This window comes from Symphalangus syndactylus, chromosome 13, assembly GCF_028878055.3.
Source record: "Symphalangus syndactylus isolate Jambi chromosome 13, NHGRI_mSymSyn1-v2.1_pri, whole genome shotgun sequence".
Classification (NCBI taxonomy): domain Eukaryota; kingdom Metazoa; phylum Chordata; class Mammalia; order Primates; family Hylobatidae; genus Symphalangus; species Symphalangus syndactylus.
Genome location: NC_072435.2, coordinates 73,372,625 through 73,389,561, shown reverse-complemented (window position 1 = coordinate 73,389,561; position 16,937 = coordinate 73,372,625). Strand labels below are relative to the sequence as shown.

The 16,937-nt window shown below is 36.1% G+C and overlaps 1 protein-coding gene across 9 annotated transcripts in view; it reads right to left on the bottom strand.

Annotated features, from left to right (window-relative positions):
* The window catches only part of NAV3 (neuron navigator 3), a 908,101-nt gene that overhangs the window by 213,392 nt on the left and 677,772 nt on the right, over window positions 1–16,937 (bottom strand). For 8 of the 9 annotated variants that reach the window (XM_055236272.2, XM_055236270.2, XM_055236266.2 and 5 more), the window contains 2 exons: window positions 12,038–12,106; window positions 8,443–8,582 (listed from right to left, as the gene is read on the bottom strand). In XM_055236272.2, coding sequence (XP_055092247.1) covers window positions 8,443–8,582; window positions 12,038–12,106 — 209 coding nt within the window. The remainder of the gene's footprint in view (window positions 1–8,442; window positions 8,583–12,037; window positions 12,107–16,937) is intronic. The other variant, XM_055236271.2, reaches the window with a different exon arrangement.

Sequence of the window (16,937 nt, the reverse complement as noted above, 5' to 3'; positions counted from 1 at the left end):
TCAATGAACTGTGTACATGCCTGTCCACTTCCTACAGTGAACATGTTTTCCTGATTTTTGTTGAACATATATGGATATTTTTCTACTATTTCCAGGAAAATTAATGTTATTCAGTTCCTACTGTTTATGGAACATGAATCTAGGCACATCATCTGTTAATATTTAGAGTTACTACTCTATTTAAGACATTCCAAGACACATTATAATCTTGTAGGAACAAAATAAATAGAGTCATAAAAGATAAATGCCACTGTATATATTAAATGTCAGGTGAGTGTCATGTGGGAAAGAAAATGGTAGAGAAGATCAGAGTTGCAAGGGCTCATAGAGAGCTGCAGAATAAGATTAAAACAGATGTTATAAGAGAGGTGTATAGGCTTTTGAGCCAGAAGAACATTTACACATATTTTTGGGGAGCTATATAAAAATTTATTCTATTTTTTAACATTTAAAAATTACATATATATGGACAAAGAGTTGGAGAGAAACATAGTCCCCAAAATCAAAGCCTATTCTGCTGGATGTATTGTTAAGCAGAACATGATGACATCCTATTGAAATCATCCTTACTCACATTGATCTTAAAAGCCATTTGTGGCTGAGCACAGTAGCTCCTGCCTATAATCCCAGCACTTTGGGAGGCCAAGTCGGGTGGATCACTTGAGGCCAGGAGTTTGAGACAAGCCTGGCCAACATGACGAAACCCTATCTCTACTAAAAATACAAAATTAGCTAGGCATAGTGGCGCACACCTGTAATCCTAGCTACTCAGGAGGCTGAGGCATCAGAATTGCTTGAACTCGGGAAGCAGAGGTTGCAGTGAGCTGAGATCTCACTGCTGCCCTCCAGCCTGGATGACAGAGCAAGACTCTGTCTCAAAAAAAAAGTTATTTATGATATTTCATATTCTATAATGAATATAATATGAATAATTATTACAAATATAATTATGCTAACTGACATTTTATTGAAGGTTCTTTAACTGCATTATTTCACAACAGCGCATTGAAGTGGAAAGGGCTCATATTCCTAATTCACATTTGTAGAAACCAGAGCTTGGTAAGCTTCATTCAATGATTTACGTACCTAATGAGGAGTGTATGGTGGAGCTAGGCTTTGACCCCACATCTTGTCACTCTACAGCCCAAGCTCTATAATTTTCTTGGAATGTCAAACATTCTAAGTGTTTATCACAGTCATTCTCAAAACTTTAATGTGCATACATGACACTTGGGGATCCTGTTAAATGCACATTGTGATTCAGCAAGTCTGCAGTGGGCCCTGAGGCTCTGCATTGCCAACAATCTTCTGGATGATGCCGGTGCTGCTCACACACAAATCATACTTCGAGTAGCAAGGGTTGAGCAGACTCACAAATTCTGAAAACTGTTGGCCTTTTCAGTTTTAAAGGGCTGTTTCTTAACACAGTCCCTCAAACTGCTAAATTCATTAAATGTTTCATAGCTATGCAATATTAACATTTTTTTTTTTCTTTGATCAGGAGTCTCGCTCTTTCACCCAAGCTGGAGTGCAGTGGTGCGATCTCGGCTCACTGTGGGCTCTGCCCCCCCGGGGTTCACGCCATTCTCCTGCCTCAGCCTCCCGCCTAGCTGGGGCTACAGGGGCCGGCCACCTCGCTCAGCTATTTTTTTGTATTTTTAGTAGAGACGGGGTTTCACCGTGTTAGCCAGGATGGTCTCCATCTCCTGACCTCGTGATCTGCCCGCCTCGGCCTCCCAAAGTGCTGGGATTACAGGCGTGAGCTACCGCGCCCGGCCAATATTAACATTTTTACTGAACTTTCTAGCTCTGAGTTCACCTGGATGTTTAGCAATTTGCTTCAAATAATCTCTAAAACCAAAACAAACTCTTCAGGTTTTCCTAATGTCATTTTTTCTCATCTCTTTGGCCACATACTTGGTATGTATCTTCTGTGCATCTACAACTAGGTTAAGAAGTAAGAGTGTGCCTGGGAGCTTTGGTGGGGTTGATCGGAGATGGTAGAAAAGAACCAGTCAGGATGCTTTTTTAAGTGGCTGATGAACAAGGGAAATAAGAGAGGATGCTCTTTCCTTAGAAAAGAAAAACAAGTGGGCCGGGCGCAGTGGCTCACGCTTGTAATCCCAGCACTTTGGGAGGCCGAGGCGAGCGGATCACGAGATCAGGAGATCGAGACCACGGTGAAACCCCGTCTCTACTAAAAATAAAAAAAAAATTAGCCGGGCGTGGTGGCGGGCGCCTGTAGTCCCAGCTACTCGGAGAGGCTGAGGCAGGAGAATGGCGTGAACCCGGGAGGCGGAGCTTGCAGTGAGCCGAGACTGCGCCACTGCACTCCAGCCTGGGTGACAGAGTGAGACTCCGTCTCAAAAAAAAAAAAAAAAAAAAAAAGAAAAGAGAAACAATGTAATCCCAGCACTTTGGGAGGCCGAGGCGGGCGGATCACGAGGTCAGGAGATCGAGACCACGGTGAAACCCCGTCTCTACTAAAAATACAAAAAAAAAAATTAGCCGGGCGTAGTGGCGGGCGCCTGTAGTCCCAGCTACTCGGAGAGGCTGAGGCAGGAGAATGGCGTGAACCCTGGAGGTGGAGCTTGCAGTGAGCCGAGATCGCGCCACTGCACTCCAGCCTGGGCAACAGAGCGAGACTCCGTCTCAAAAAAAAAAAAAAAAAAAAAAAAAAAAAAAAGAAAAGAGAAACAAGTTGAAGACATTAGCTAGAAAGACTGCTATAGAAGTTCAAGTACAGAAGAGGAATTTCAACATCACTGCACCCAAAAATGAAACAAGAGGGACTCTGAATTATGACATCTGCATCCAACCCACAGTAATGGTCATAACAACAGCTGTAAAATCATTCTCAGGTGAGTACACACATATAAGACATTTCCCGAAGCTCTGCTCTAAATCTGTCCACAGCCTGTCCCTATACAGAGGCAATGAGGTGCTTCAGATTTCATTAAGAGGGCAAATCATAGGTTGTTGTGCATCAGGAAGGCACTGGAATAATAAGAGTCTCTCTGGACTCCTCACAGTAGAGATTGCACAACAGCAGCTGAAATGGCAGCACCTGTAGTGTCTACAGAATGAATGTAGTCACAAATTATAATCATTGCCATTTATATATTCAGGAATAAGTAGCCTGGTCTCAATGACATATTTCTGAATGTTGATTACTCAACTTCTGACTATGAATGAATCTCAGCATGGGGAAAATAACAGATTTCTAATGCACATATTTAAAGGCATTCCCAAAATAGATTTGTGTCTTGCATTTTTATGGGCTACCTCTGCTTACAGCCTTACCTCTTGTCTACGGTCCCCAAATAGCAATTTGCTTCCACTCCCTCTCTTCTGCTTCCTCTTCTTTTACCTCCTCTACATTCAGCATTGCCAACTCCACCATAACCAAATAATATTATTCATCTACTGCTTACTTTATTCCAAGTACTTAATAAGTACTTCATACATGGTATCTCATTTAAGCCCATAATAATCTACAACATACTTATGATCTCTCTTGTTAAAAATGAGAAAATGAAAACTTAGAAAGATAAAGTAATTTGTTTTCAATCATACATATGGCAAAACTTAGAAAAAACAAAATCTAAATTGGAACTCATTTTTATCTGACTCAAACATTTGGAAGATTTTCACTGTCTCTTCTTTCCACATGTTTACTGCATGCCAGAAATTCTACTGAAATGGCTCTCCAGCAAGCCACACTTATCGCACAGTCAAGTTAATTGGGTAACTCCTTGTTTTCCTTCTTCCTCGGTGAGCAGGATATAAATGGGGAGAACATCACACAAGACACTTTATTCATGTACTATATACCCTCTTCTTTAGCATCTTACTTGCACCTGTTCGTCTGAGTTGATGTGAGAATAGATATTAGTTCACACTTGCGAAACATCTAAATTCACAGAACTAATGTCTAGTTATCTCATCTTGTAAATAAACAATATTGATGACTTGGGAACAATGCCAACCAAGTTCCAAGTTCTAAAATTAATACATTGATGTAAATGTGGCAGTCACAACAGGCATATGGAAAGTTTATAGTGGGACATTTCTCTCTGGAACCTCAGTTAGCTGTAGAGTTAGCACCACGTTACCAAGAGTGGTATCAGTCTGAGAAAGGACATACAGACGATTCTTAATGGCTTATCTCTTTTTCCTCACTGAATAGTATGTTGCTTTGATAAAAGAAAATTAGGTACCAACTCTGAAATATAAGAAGTGACAACAAAAATGATGACAAAAGCACCATTCATTTCTGAAGTATTTCCTGCATGGCAGGCATTGTGCTCAGTGATATAGATGGTCCCTGCTGAATACAGGATACTTTAAGCATCACAGATCATGGTGGAAAGAGGAAAATGATTAAACAATATGGCTATGCCACTTATTTTGATAAATAATTAGGACTTTAATTTCACAACAACATACCAAATGCTTTAAAAAAATTAAGTTGGAGAAAAGTGGCATTCAAATCTAAATATGTCTTGGTATTCAGTGGCTCCTCATGCACCTCCCCACACTGCTTTGCATAAATAATTGCTTGTGTATTGCCTCAGTCATCAATTTTATAGTGACTCAACAGAAACATGGGGTGGAGTTTTATAGTGATCCTAGAAAAGCTGTTCATTCTGTACGTGCTTATATTGTACCTTTGCAATCTTAGAGTGCCACTCTGTGGAGAGTTGTACAATTTAGAGAAGCTTACATTCACTCACCAGCCAGTATGTAATTTATGTACAGACATATATACTTTGTGGACACCTCAATATTTGTGCATGTATGCATAAACCAGCAACACATATGCCCAAGTCTATTTAGTCTTATAAATTGATATATACATAGATATAAATATATAGATATAGATATATACATATATTTACATATATGTACCTAGTTATGGTAACTCATGGAAAGAATTCTAAAATCCCTGAAATCATGACGTTAACAACGTATTTTAGCCTTATATAAGTATTAAGTAATAAAGCTGTAAAATGCATAATTAAATCACCAGTAAAGTAATATAATAACTAAAGCACATTTGCATTGGCTTGAAAAGAAAACAGTTCAGTTCTTTGGCTTTATTGTAATTTCAGAGTAATTAAAAAAAAACAAAGTGTTTAAGAGCTAGACATCTATGTTGTAGCTGAATAAGCTGCCCAAATTTAAACACTAATGCATAATTCTCATTAACTCTGATAGCTGTATAATGTTGAATTAAAATGTTGCTAAATCCTTGGCATCTATCTTATTAATTCTGTGTTGTGTGCAAATAAAAGCCAAAGCTTCCACACCAGAAGATACCTGATTAGAATCTAGACAAAGAGAAAGAAGCCCTGTTCAGTGAGTAAACAGGTACAATGTAAGAATCACAGGTGAGAAATGGCAAAAAGATGGTAGGTAGTATCACCTCTGGTGCCGGGGCATGTTTCTTAGCAACATGGAAAAACACCTCTCCACTAAGGAACTCCATCAAATGATTCATGTTTATAGATCATAATAAAGAAACTGGATTCCAAATAAAGCTATGGATAAATCCCTAATAATACTAAGCTTTTTGCATTTTTAGATTTTTTTAATACAAATTTTGTAAAACAAGAATGATTTCTTAAGGTAACTTGCTTCAGGCATGCAAAGTATATGTCGAAATGAACCATGGCATGGTTTCTACAAGATTTGATTTACAGTTAACAGGTATTTGATTTTCTTCGGAACATATATCTGTCTAGAATACTCTCATATGGTTCTGGGCAAATTGACAAATGCTGGTGTCAGAGTGTATTATTCATTGTCAGTTTCTGAATGGCAGGTCATCAGGAGAAGAAACTGAAGGAGTCTCAAAAGAAATGCTTTACAAATTATGCTGTTTTCATTTTACCACTTGTTCTGAGAAATTTGTTTCCACGTTCCACTTCAACATAATGTTCAGATAGCAGTGCATCCCATTGTAACGTTTCTATTTCAGCCTTCTCTGCCAATGATAACCTACTATAATGTGCGCCGATATTTTAATTCATTTAATGAGACTGTAAAATGAGCACAATATTTTTTCAAATTTCATTATTAAAATGATATTAGATATATCTTTTGAAGTGCAGTTTGTAATTCTCTACTGATTTCTTCTTATTAAGCGTCACATCACTTTAAAAAAGCTAATTTGTTTTACAAATCATACATATGAAAAGCCACTGTACTTTCAACAATTTTTAATTTTTTTTTTTTTTTTTTTTTTTTTTTGAAACGGAGTCTCGCTCTGTCGCCCAGGCTGGAGTGCAGTGGCGCAATCTCGGCTCACTGCAAGCTCCGCCTCCCGGGTTCACGCCATTCTCCTGCCTCAGCCTCCTGAGTAGCTGGGACTACAGGCGCCCGCCACCATGCCAGGCTAATTTTTTGTATTTTTATAAATTGTTTTATGTGTAATATATTATTATCTCGTTTGCTCTTATAATTTAAGATAATATTTTGGAAATATAGCATGACATAATGATTAATCTACGAACACTTATTGGATCTATTGACATAAAGTTTTAACTCCACATTTAATAGCAAATTTCATATTGTATACAAGACAAATTCCAGATGTCTTTATTATATCATATGAAAACTTGTCTAAGGAAATGTGCTTTAGATGAGCAGACTGCATATTACATGACATCTGTCTCCACCTTGTGGTTATTATCAATATTGCTACTATCTAATTTTGCACTACCTTCTAAGCATAGGTAGGGAAGGTATGTATGAATTGAGTGGCCATGGAAAAATATTAATGCTTGTATATCATCGGAATTTTACTTTTAGATCCCAGAAATAAGTTAAATAAAATATTTTCACATTACAGAAAAATTCAGATAGATTAAGATATAAAAGTGTTAATTCATCGAATGCATTTCTAAGTCTCTTTACAAACATTGCTAGCAATTTCTTGCTAGAATATTAATAACGGTGGTATCGTGTTGCTTAATTGGACACTTTGGTAGTCTATTTAACACATCTTTATTTCTAGGCCTGTTAGCTTCCCCCAGAAATTTCCCACATATACAGGAATTATTAGCCTGAACTTGTATAATATTTTTTAGAAAAGTTAGAAAATGAGGGCATTTTTTTTTCTGATGAGGGACTGTCATCTCCCTTAGCCCCAGGAAGAGTATAAGTCTTCAGTAATATTTCTTGTGATCTTAAATCTAAAATTTTATTTTATATTTTAAATAAAACATTCCTAACTTCCAAATATACACTTTTGTTTTTCATTTTCCAGTTAACTCAAGAGCTTAGGATATTGCAATCTTAACACACACTGCCCTGCTCTCAGGTGTTTAAAGTCTGTCCGCTTTTGCTTTAGGCGGAAGGGAATATTCACACAAAAGAGTGTCTTGCTTCTAGATCACATCTGTCCGTTCACATTTGAGGAAGAGGGAGTTGTCTAATCATTTGCCTATATGAAACAATTCACAATTATCTATTTTGAGCAAAAATGTTCCCACATGGTTGAATTATTCGATCCCAATTTGCCAGATGTTCTACTAACTAAACATTTGTGCCACTTTTTAATTTCATGTGTTTTTCCATGTAGAGCCCAACGCTCTGAAGAAAAGTTTGAAGTTCTATTGATTTGAAAATACTTCCTCAAAATCCAGCAGAACACCCTAGTTCCTCACACAGCCATACTACTTATAACAGCACAAGTTCTTCATTTCCTCATGATTGAGGTGTAAACTGCACATGCTCATCCCCATTCTCTCTGCTACTCAGTGACAAGCATCAAATCAACACCTCTTTAAATGCCCACTTCATACATCACAGAGAACTGTGTGGCATACGATTCACTTATAAAATGCCTTTAACAGACACTCTCATTTAATGTCCTTGATTTTGTGATTTGATATTTATATTATGCACTATTTCAAGAAAACAAAACAAATATGAATAATTTGTCTTTTGGGGAAAACTGAGGTCATAATATCTCTGGGATCTGCTGCTTGCAAAGATTAAAAACCTACTGTAATTATGTTTCAAATTTTGACGCTCCAACCTTAACTGCCAAAAACACTTATGGCCCTTACCTTAACTGAAGTTAAGGATTCAGATAAATTCAATATGGCTTTATGATTTCAGGATACATTTTCAAAAATATAAAAAGACATAAGAAAATGTGACTTACATGCATTTGGAAGGACTTGTTTTTGAGAAACAGTATTTATACTTGCATATATAACTAACTACTTTAAAATAAATGAGTGCATTTGTTTAAAATGTTCTTCAGATAGGAAAGCTGGCAGTCAGGAGGGGACAGTTAGGAAACATACAGAAACTCCACTGATAACATCTCTAGGCCCAAAGTTGTTACGCTGGTCAAATATTAGATTTAGCATGTAATTCACAAGACTCATGTTAGACTTGTGTCATAATGATGTAACAAACATTTACCTTTTTCGTTTCCATTTGCATAATTTGGAGGCTTGTTTTTGTCAATGCTGTTAAAGCTCTGACTTCTCCTGTTTAAATTAGAGGCTCCCTGGACCTTGCTGCTGCTGCCTGCAGCAGGCACCCTAGAGGGCCCTGGAAGCCTGAAATAGTATAAGAAAAATTACATCATTATTGTACATTACAAAAAGGTAAGAAGCAGGACGTGCTGAAAGTCAGAAATTTACAACATATGATGTTATAAAATCTATTTAGCAGAAAATGGTGATAGATGTGACAAATAAATAGCTAAGCACAATGTTGGAGATCTTCAGAAAAATCTTGTTTCACTTTTCAATGAACATGTCCCTCCAAAATTGTAATAATATAGAGTAACTAAAATAAACCTTAACTTTAAAAGTCATACTCACCCCATCCCTGATGAATAAAACTTTGCCTTAAAAGTACTGTAACAATGATGTGAAAAGTAAAGGAAACAATAACACTTAACTTTATGTTCTCAGCATATTTATCAGCTATTTCAGTTATTAAGCTGTTCTTTTCAATGTATAAGGCATTTGTTTTTATTGTAGGTAGTTATATAGTAAGTTTGCTTGGATATTAATCACAAGAAAGTTACTGAACAAGAAGGAATAGCTAATGCTCACTGAGTATCTAAGTTACTTAGCTACACTAATGAAAACATGGTACCAAGACCCAGGTCATGAGTTAAATTATATTTTACTGGTCTGCCCCACAAAAAAACCTTTTTCATTTTCTTGCCAAAAATAAGCATCCAGACTTAGCTGGTTATCTCATAAGTTTGGCCAACTGATCACAGAGGAGACATGACAAGAAAGGATGCAGATCTCAGAAGAAAATCACTGTTAGCCGGATGACAATTTAAAATATGCTTACATGTAGTGACAATAGCTTTAGCTACTCTTTGTGTATGAAGGATAGGATATGAGGAAATATGAACAGACTATCTTACAATTTAGAGGTGGTTTGATTGGAGGTAGTAACTTACTGCTGCTTTATTTGAACTAAAATATCAGTTTGGATCATTCATTTCACTCTTAAGCAATTTCCACTTTAAAATTTCAATGACCGATTATGTAACGAATTGTGCCTAAAATGTGCAATTACTAGATTTTGATTTTATACTACTGACATATATTCTACAGGTATATTTAATCTATAAGTTAAAAACTAGAAATGAAGAACTAATATCGACATTCTTTTTTTTTTTTTTTTTTTGAGACAGGGTCTCTGTCGCCCAGGCTGGAGTGCAGTGGCACGATCTCAGCCCACTGTAACCTTTGCCTCCAGGGTTCAAGCGATTCTCCTGTCTCAGCCTCTGAGTAGCTAGGATTACAGGCACTTGCTACTACGCCCGGCTCATCTTTGTATTTTGATAGAGACGGGGTTTCCCCATGTTGGCTAGGCTGGTCTTGAACTCCTGACCTCAAGTGATCCCGCCTCAGCCTCCCAAAGTGTTGGGATTACAGGCGTGAGCCACCGTGTCTGGCCAAGAACTAATACTGACATTCTAAGATCTATTTAGAAAATACGATATTGAAAGTTTTGCTTAGTATTTGCTGCCACCATGTGAATGTCACTGTGTACTACTCTGAAATTTTTTATTTGAAAGGAAAACAAGAATTCAAAATCTACAAATATAGCACTATTTTTATAATCATCTTATAAAAGTTTAAAGCAAAGATTATTAATGTCTCTCATATTGGTATCCGATATACCAAAATTTCACAATCCAGTTGTTACATGTTCAACATTTAACTCACCTTTATAATACTACTTGACTATATCATTTTCATAGAATATTAGAAAATCAAACCACCTTCAGGAAATATAAGTGCTTTTATAATAGTAACAGTCATTATAAAATAGAGTGAATATCAGGAAAAAAACAAATACCAACTTAAAAACAAAACTGTTGATTTCTTAGAATGGTTAATAGCTTCAAAATGTGAATTATATTTTAGTGTTTAAATATATATGGCTGATAAATGGTCCCTTTAGCTATTTTGCTAATTGGACACTGTGCCATACAAAATATTAGAATATTTTCCAAATGATTCCAGCATTTAACTTTTGCTCAAGAGAATCTACAAGGGTTTGTAAGTACAGCATAATAACCACAGATGCTAGGAATTTACAGGACCAGTGATTGCACTCTGTTGAAGGAACTCAACTAATGAATTTGGCCAAGTGTCCCAATCATAATAAATCTGAGAACTATTTCTGTAGACATAGGCATAGACTTAGAAAGTTCATTCCAAACTCACACATATAAACAAATTTTGTCACAAAACTTGCCCTGCTTGTAATGCAAATTGACCCATTTCCAGAAAATAATTAAAATATATTTTAATCTTTACTGCAACCCATGAAGTCAAATGATCTTCAGTCCTTAGAAGAACAAATTAAAACAAATTTAAAAATAATTTGCTCTTCTCATTACCCTAATTTGACAGGCAGCCAGAGCAGGCCTTCGGATTATTCATCGAAGTAATAAAAAGGGAAATGAGATGAAGCAGAGAGGAGAGAGAGAGAGACGGAGAGAGATCTATCAAAATACAGCACTTAAAAATATTTTACATGCCTAAGTCTTGGAGTAATAAAAATGCTCATTGTGCATGGCAGGTCACTGTTCCTTACCCATCATAATTTATATCATTTATTCTAGTTTTTAATTAAATACCTTTTAAAATTTGTCTTTCCAGAATTATGCTGGCTACTCTGGAAATGAATATAACTTAGAAAGCCAAGGCAAGGGGAAAGACACCTACCTCAAGTCAAAGCATCAGACGCATTCCTTGTGGTCAAACACTACATAATATGATTCATCAGTGGAACAGTAATGAATAAACCACTGCTGGATACTTCCCCAGTGAGTGAGATGACACAAAGGATCACATACTAATCAGAGGTATAAAACTCTTTTGCTGTGGTTTTATTCAGCTGTTCCATGCTACCATCATGCCTTCAGCAACTTAACACTTTTAAAAAATCAAACTCTTTCAAAACATTTTATAGGTCATTATTTTCCAAACAGTATATAATGCACTGTCATTTATTATAACAGGCTGTCTTTATTATACCTGTGTCATAAAGAAGCAAAAAAAATAAACTATTATAGATAGGAGAACAGTTCAGACTGACCTGGTACTAACATCCCCACTAAAATCTGCCAATGTTTTTCAAATCTCCATTAAAATGTGCAATAATTAATGCATGCCCATCTCAAAAAGCAATTACAATTTTGTTGTATAACTTCCAGATTATGTGACTTGGAAAGAATTGGGCATTCAAAGTAATGGTTTTCTTGATTGATTCTAAGCCTAGAACCTAGACTTAAGCCCAGTTATAGCACGACATATAACTAAACTAAAAAAGGTGCCAAAACCCATTTAATTATCTAATACAAACATGCTCATCCCTGAGGCTATGTGTGAAAATCTTCCTGGAAAAATTTAGTGCTCTAAACTTCTCATTCAGAAGTGCATCATTAAAAAAAAAAAAGATAGGACAAAATATCACTGGGTATTTACTTGCATATCACTAATAAGCAATAAATTAGAGAATATTAACTGACCTAGTAGGCTTTTTTTGACTGGTTGCAATTCCACTGTGATTAGACTGAGTTGCATATCTGGCTGCCAGACTGTATGAGGAGAAACAGAGAAATTGAATTAAAGAGATTCTTTGAACATGGAAGGAAAGCACAAACTTACAAGAAAACTATGAATTAATGAAATGCAATTGGAACACATATAAACATGTATAAAGAACAAATTAATTAGAAAATTATGGTAATGTTGTATGTCCAACATGACCTTTGATTGTGAATGTACTATGAAATAATGCAGTGCACACCTTGTCATAAAATGTGTTATCACTGACTTTACAATTATGGCCGTGTAATATTATTAATATTTTAAAAATACTATTATTTCATCATATAAAAAAATTCAACCTTGTAAATGACTGTGACACTTCAGGCAAACTAGTTTCACTGACATGATGAAAGATCACTTTCTTAAAAAGTTTAAAATGAAAAAGAAGAGTATGAGATGACAGTCATTAGTCCCTTTAGTAAACTCTTCTAATTTGCTTTTTTCAATCTAAATATTATTTTGAAAGCCAAGTGATTAAATAATCTGGTTTCTGTCTAATAAGTTATTGCTGACCTCTAGTACTAAATTGTTTTCAAGGAAGTAAACAATAAAAGATGTTTTGTCTTGGGGAAGATCGATATAAAAACAGAAATTAAAGTGGGCTTAAGTTCTTCATAAACAACAAATACTGATGACAACTTCTGGGCATTCTTGAATTACATTTCTCAATGATTTTTTTAAATCAAAATCTTTGTTCAAAGGCACACAAGAAAGCATGATTTAAGCCAAATTTTGAAGAGCAATACTTTACACATAAAATGCACATTTATACATTAAGTTCAACTGATCTCTGCGTTACGTAAGAGTTCTGGAATCAGTGTTCTGAAAGATATAGTTAGACCTGATAAACCCAGGACACGTTCACACACTCTGTGATGGTCATGGGTTGATGCCTAAGTGGAGAATCACTTCTCACATGAATTGGAATGGCTCGACATGAACCCAGTTGCTGTGCATGCACAGTTTTCAAGGCCTCCAAGGAAACAAGAACAACATGGTGGTGTTGGAATCAGGGTGGGATCACTTGGAGCCTTGCTGCAGTTGATCCAATTGCTTCTCTGCCAAGCAGAGGGTATTTTAGTCAAGGATGTGTTTACTCAGTTAACTTCTACTACACTGAGCTAGTCAGTGGTGGGAGCTTGCAGGTCCTTAAAATTGCCTGGCTTGAGGGAAATATATCCTCATATAGAGGGAGCTTTTCAGATTCACAGAGCACATTTGGCATGTGATAAATTGTTATTTGTGTATAACACAATCTGTATTCTAACTGCACTGAGCACCAAAACAACTGGCCACAACAGGCTAAACTACCTCAGTAATAATAATGTCAGAAAGTAATTCAGAAATAAAAAACAAACTGTCTCAATTCAGTGAAATAGCATTTTGAAAATAGTAAAGAATAAAAACACGCAAAGTGAGGAAAAACCTTTTGTGAACTTCTCAGTCTACTTGTCAGTTCGAGAGTAAGAGAACTATCTGTTTACCACTATGTCTACCCCACTTTCTCTAAATTGGACACAAATATTAGCAAAATAGATGACAATGAAACAATATGTTTTCCTTCAGTGAGTTGAAGCCACCTTATTGGTCCCCCACCTCATTAATTTAAAGAAGTGCCATAATATAATTCTTAGCATAGAACTGGAGAAACAACAACAAAGTCCATAAAGTTTGAATGATTTGGCCAAAATCAATTTCATTTTATGGTCCATGTGTGTTTTCCAATTTATTATATAAGAATACTCCACTTTGAACCTGCATTCTTAGACCAAACCTTCTCACTGTAATCCCTTGAAAGGTAGCTTCTGCTCTGCTTTCTTGTACTGGTGAAGCTGTTATCTTGAAGGACACAGTGTTTTCTTCAATGCTCACTGTGTTCTAAAGTCTTTGTATTTGACCATGTTGGTCCCTGCCTCTTTTTGAGCCTCTTCTATTCATTGACTAGGCATTATGGCATTCCAGTAAGCTGACCCAATTAGTTCACCATCATTTTTGTTCCATTTTCTCTTTCCTTTTTGGGGTCCTTGTTTCCCCATCTCTTAAAGGCATGATATTTTTTCCCTCAAGAGTATGTCCTCTTTCCTCGAATATTTTATGCATTATTTACTTAGACTTTCTACTAAGATTTAAACTAAAATTCTACTCCTAAAATTAACCTCTGTTCATATTCCCATCCATCGGTACCAACTCAATGAAAGACTTGTCCATTTACATGAGCTTCAAACTCACCACATCAAACTCTCCATTCTCCTTCCCCTATTCTCCAGCTCTCAATAAACTCCTTCCTTAAATTTCTTTATTTCTATCCACAGGACCACAATTTTCTTAATAATGTAGGCTGAAAATCTCAACAGTTGACTCTTTCCATTTCCCTTTCGATTATTACAGAGGAGAAATCACCACCTAGTCATACTAATTCAATATCTACAATTCCATCTGTACCTATGTTTTCCATCAATTCCAATGTTTATCACTCTAACTCAAGCCTTGAATACTTCCCACGATACCTCAGACCTAGAGAAATTCAAATGTTATATTGCTTATCTAATTCATACTTCAGAATCAAATATTCGAATTGAAATGAATGTATCTAGGCTTGTGTCTTGATATTACTGTTTGTCTCAAATAGAGAAGTGAAATTATAGGTGAAGGAAGCAAAGGTCAAAGACAGACAATAAATTTTCTAAAACATGTAGCTAATTAGTGAAGATTCAAAGTAAATTTTGATATTCAAGATCCTCTATAAAATATTCATTTCTTTTTTTGAGATGGAGTCTTGCTGTCACCCAGGCTGGAGTGCAGTGGCGTAATCTCAGCTCACTGCAACCTCCACCTCCTGGGTTCAAGCAATTCTCCTGCCTCAGCCTCCCAAGTAGCTGGGATTACAGGCACCCGCCATCATACCTGGCTACTTTTTGTATTTTTAGTAGAGGCAGTGTTTCGCCATGTTGGCCAAGATGGTCTCAAACTCCTGTCCTCTTGATCTGCTCACCTCGGCCTCCCAAAGTGCTGGGATTAAAAGTGTGAGACACTGCACCCAGGTTTATAAAATATTCTTATGTTTCTATGTTTACGTTCTAGTATCTTTGTCACAGGATAAAAGACAAGAGAGGTTTTTATCTCACTTGTACTTTTCTATTTTTCTGTGCCTTTACTCATGCTGTAACTCCTATGGGAATACACCCTACCTGTGTCTATTATACCAAATTCTAACCATTTTTCAAGTATCACCTTAAATTACACCAAGTCTATGCAACATTTTATCACCTTCTAGACACATATTAAATCTCTAAGCTTTCATAACTAGGCTTTGTACCCTTTTATGAAATGAAAAAAATAATTTAACTTTAGTTATTTAAATTTATAAAAATAATAAGATTTCTTCAAGGCAATCTCTTCATCAAATGTACCAACATTATCATAGATATTGGAAATTCGCCTACTCTTGTCTCTTAAAAAAAAAAAAAAAAAACTAGGCTGGGCGCAGTGGCTCACATTGGTGATCCCAGCACTTTGGGAGTCCGAGGCAGGTGGATCACGAGGTCAGCAGTGTGAGACCAGCCTGGCCAACATGGTGAAGCCCCGTCTCTCCTAAAAATACAAAAATTAACTGGGCCTGGTGGCGTGTGCCTGTAATCCCAGCTACTTTGGAGGCTGAGGCAGGAGAATTGCTTGAACCCAGGAGGCAGAGGTTGCAGTGAGCCAAGATAGCACCATTGCACTCCAGCCTGGGTGACAGAGTGAGACTCTGTCTCAGAAAAAATAAAAAGTTAAATAAATAATAAAACGAATACATTTTGAAAACATAATATATCATATGTCACCAAACCAGCACCATAAGTGTTGTAACAGGAAGTATATTATTAACACAATTAATAGAGACAATTTTTCAAGGATCTATATTACAGAAATGCAATAATAAAAACACAGACAATGGAGCACTCAATAGGACAAATGACCCAATTTCTTCAACAAATAAATTGCAAGAAAAATTATGAAGGGAAAACCTATAGAGTCTTATAAGAACTTAAAACCAATTGTAATGTACAGATGCTTATTTGAATTCGGACTCAAATAAACAACTGTTAAACTTTATGAGAAAACTGAGAAAATTTTAACACTAGGATGTTACATGAAACTAAGTAATTTATATTAATTTTTTAAGTGTGATAATTATCTTGAATTGTTGAAACTGGCTTACATGTCCCATAAAAATGATGTTATAGTTTCTTCTGAATAAACATAGAAATTGATCCTCACAGTTTTAAAATTTGAGAAACTTACATTTGTTTTATCTGAGTTCCTTTTCTCAGGAAACTGACCATCAGGCCTCTTAGACAGTATCAAGGAACTGAAACTTACCAAATCACCATATCTAGACAATTAGATGTCAGGCCCCTCATTTGCCATGATTACTTTCTTACTCATTGCTAATTCCTGTTTTCCTAACAGATGATCTATTTCCTGTTGACCAACTTTTCTTCCTTACCTTTCCCTAATTCCTGCTTTTCCGCGTGTAGCCACATTCCTTCACCACTACGTAAACCCCCAGTTTTAGTTGATTGGGGAGGTGAATTTGAGACTGATCTCCCATTCTTATCAGCTGCAGCAACAGAGTAAGGCCTTCTCCCTGGGCAATTCTTGTTATTTTAGTGATTGGCTTTCTGTGCAACAGAGAGCAGGACTAGACTAAACCCCTGGTGTTTGAATAACACTGGAAGCATATTAAAAATAAACTCTTTCACAGATATATATTTAATTTGTTTTAAATAAATTGAGGTGAATAGCTGATTTGAAATAGTCAATAGTGGAATTAGG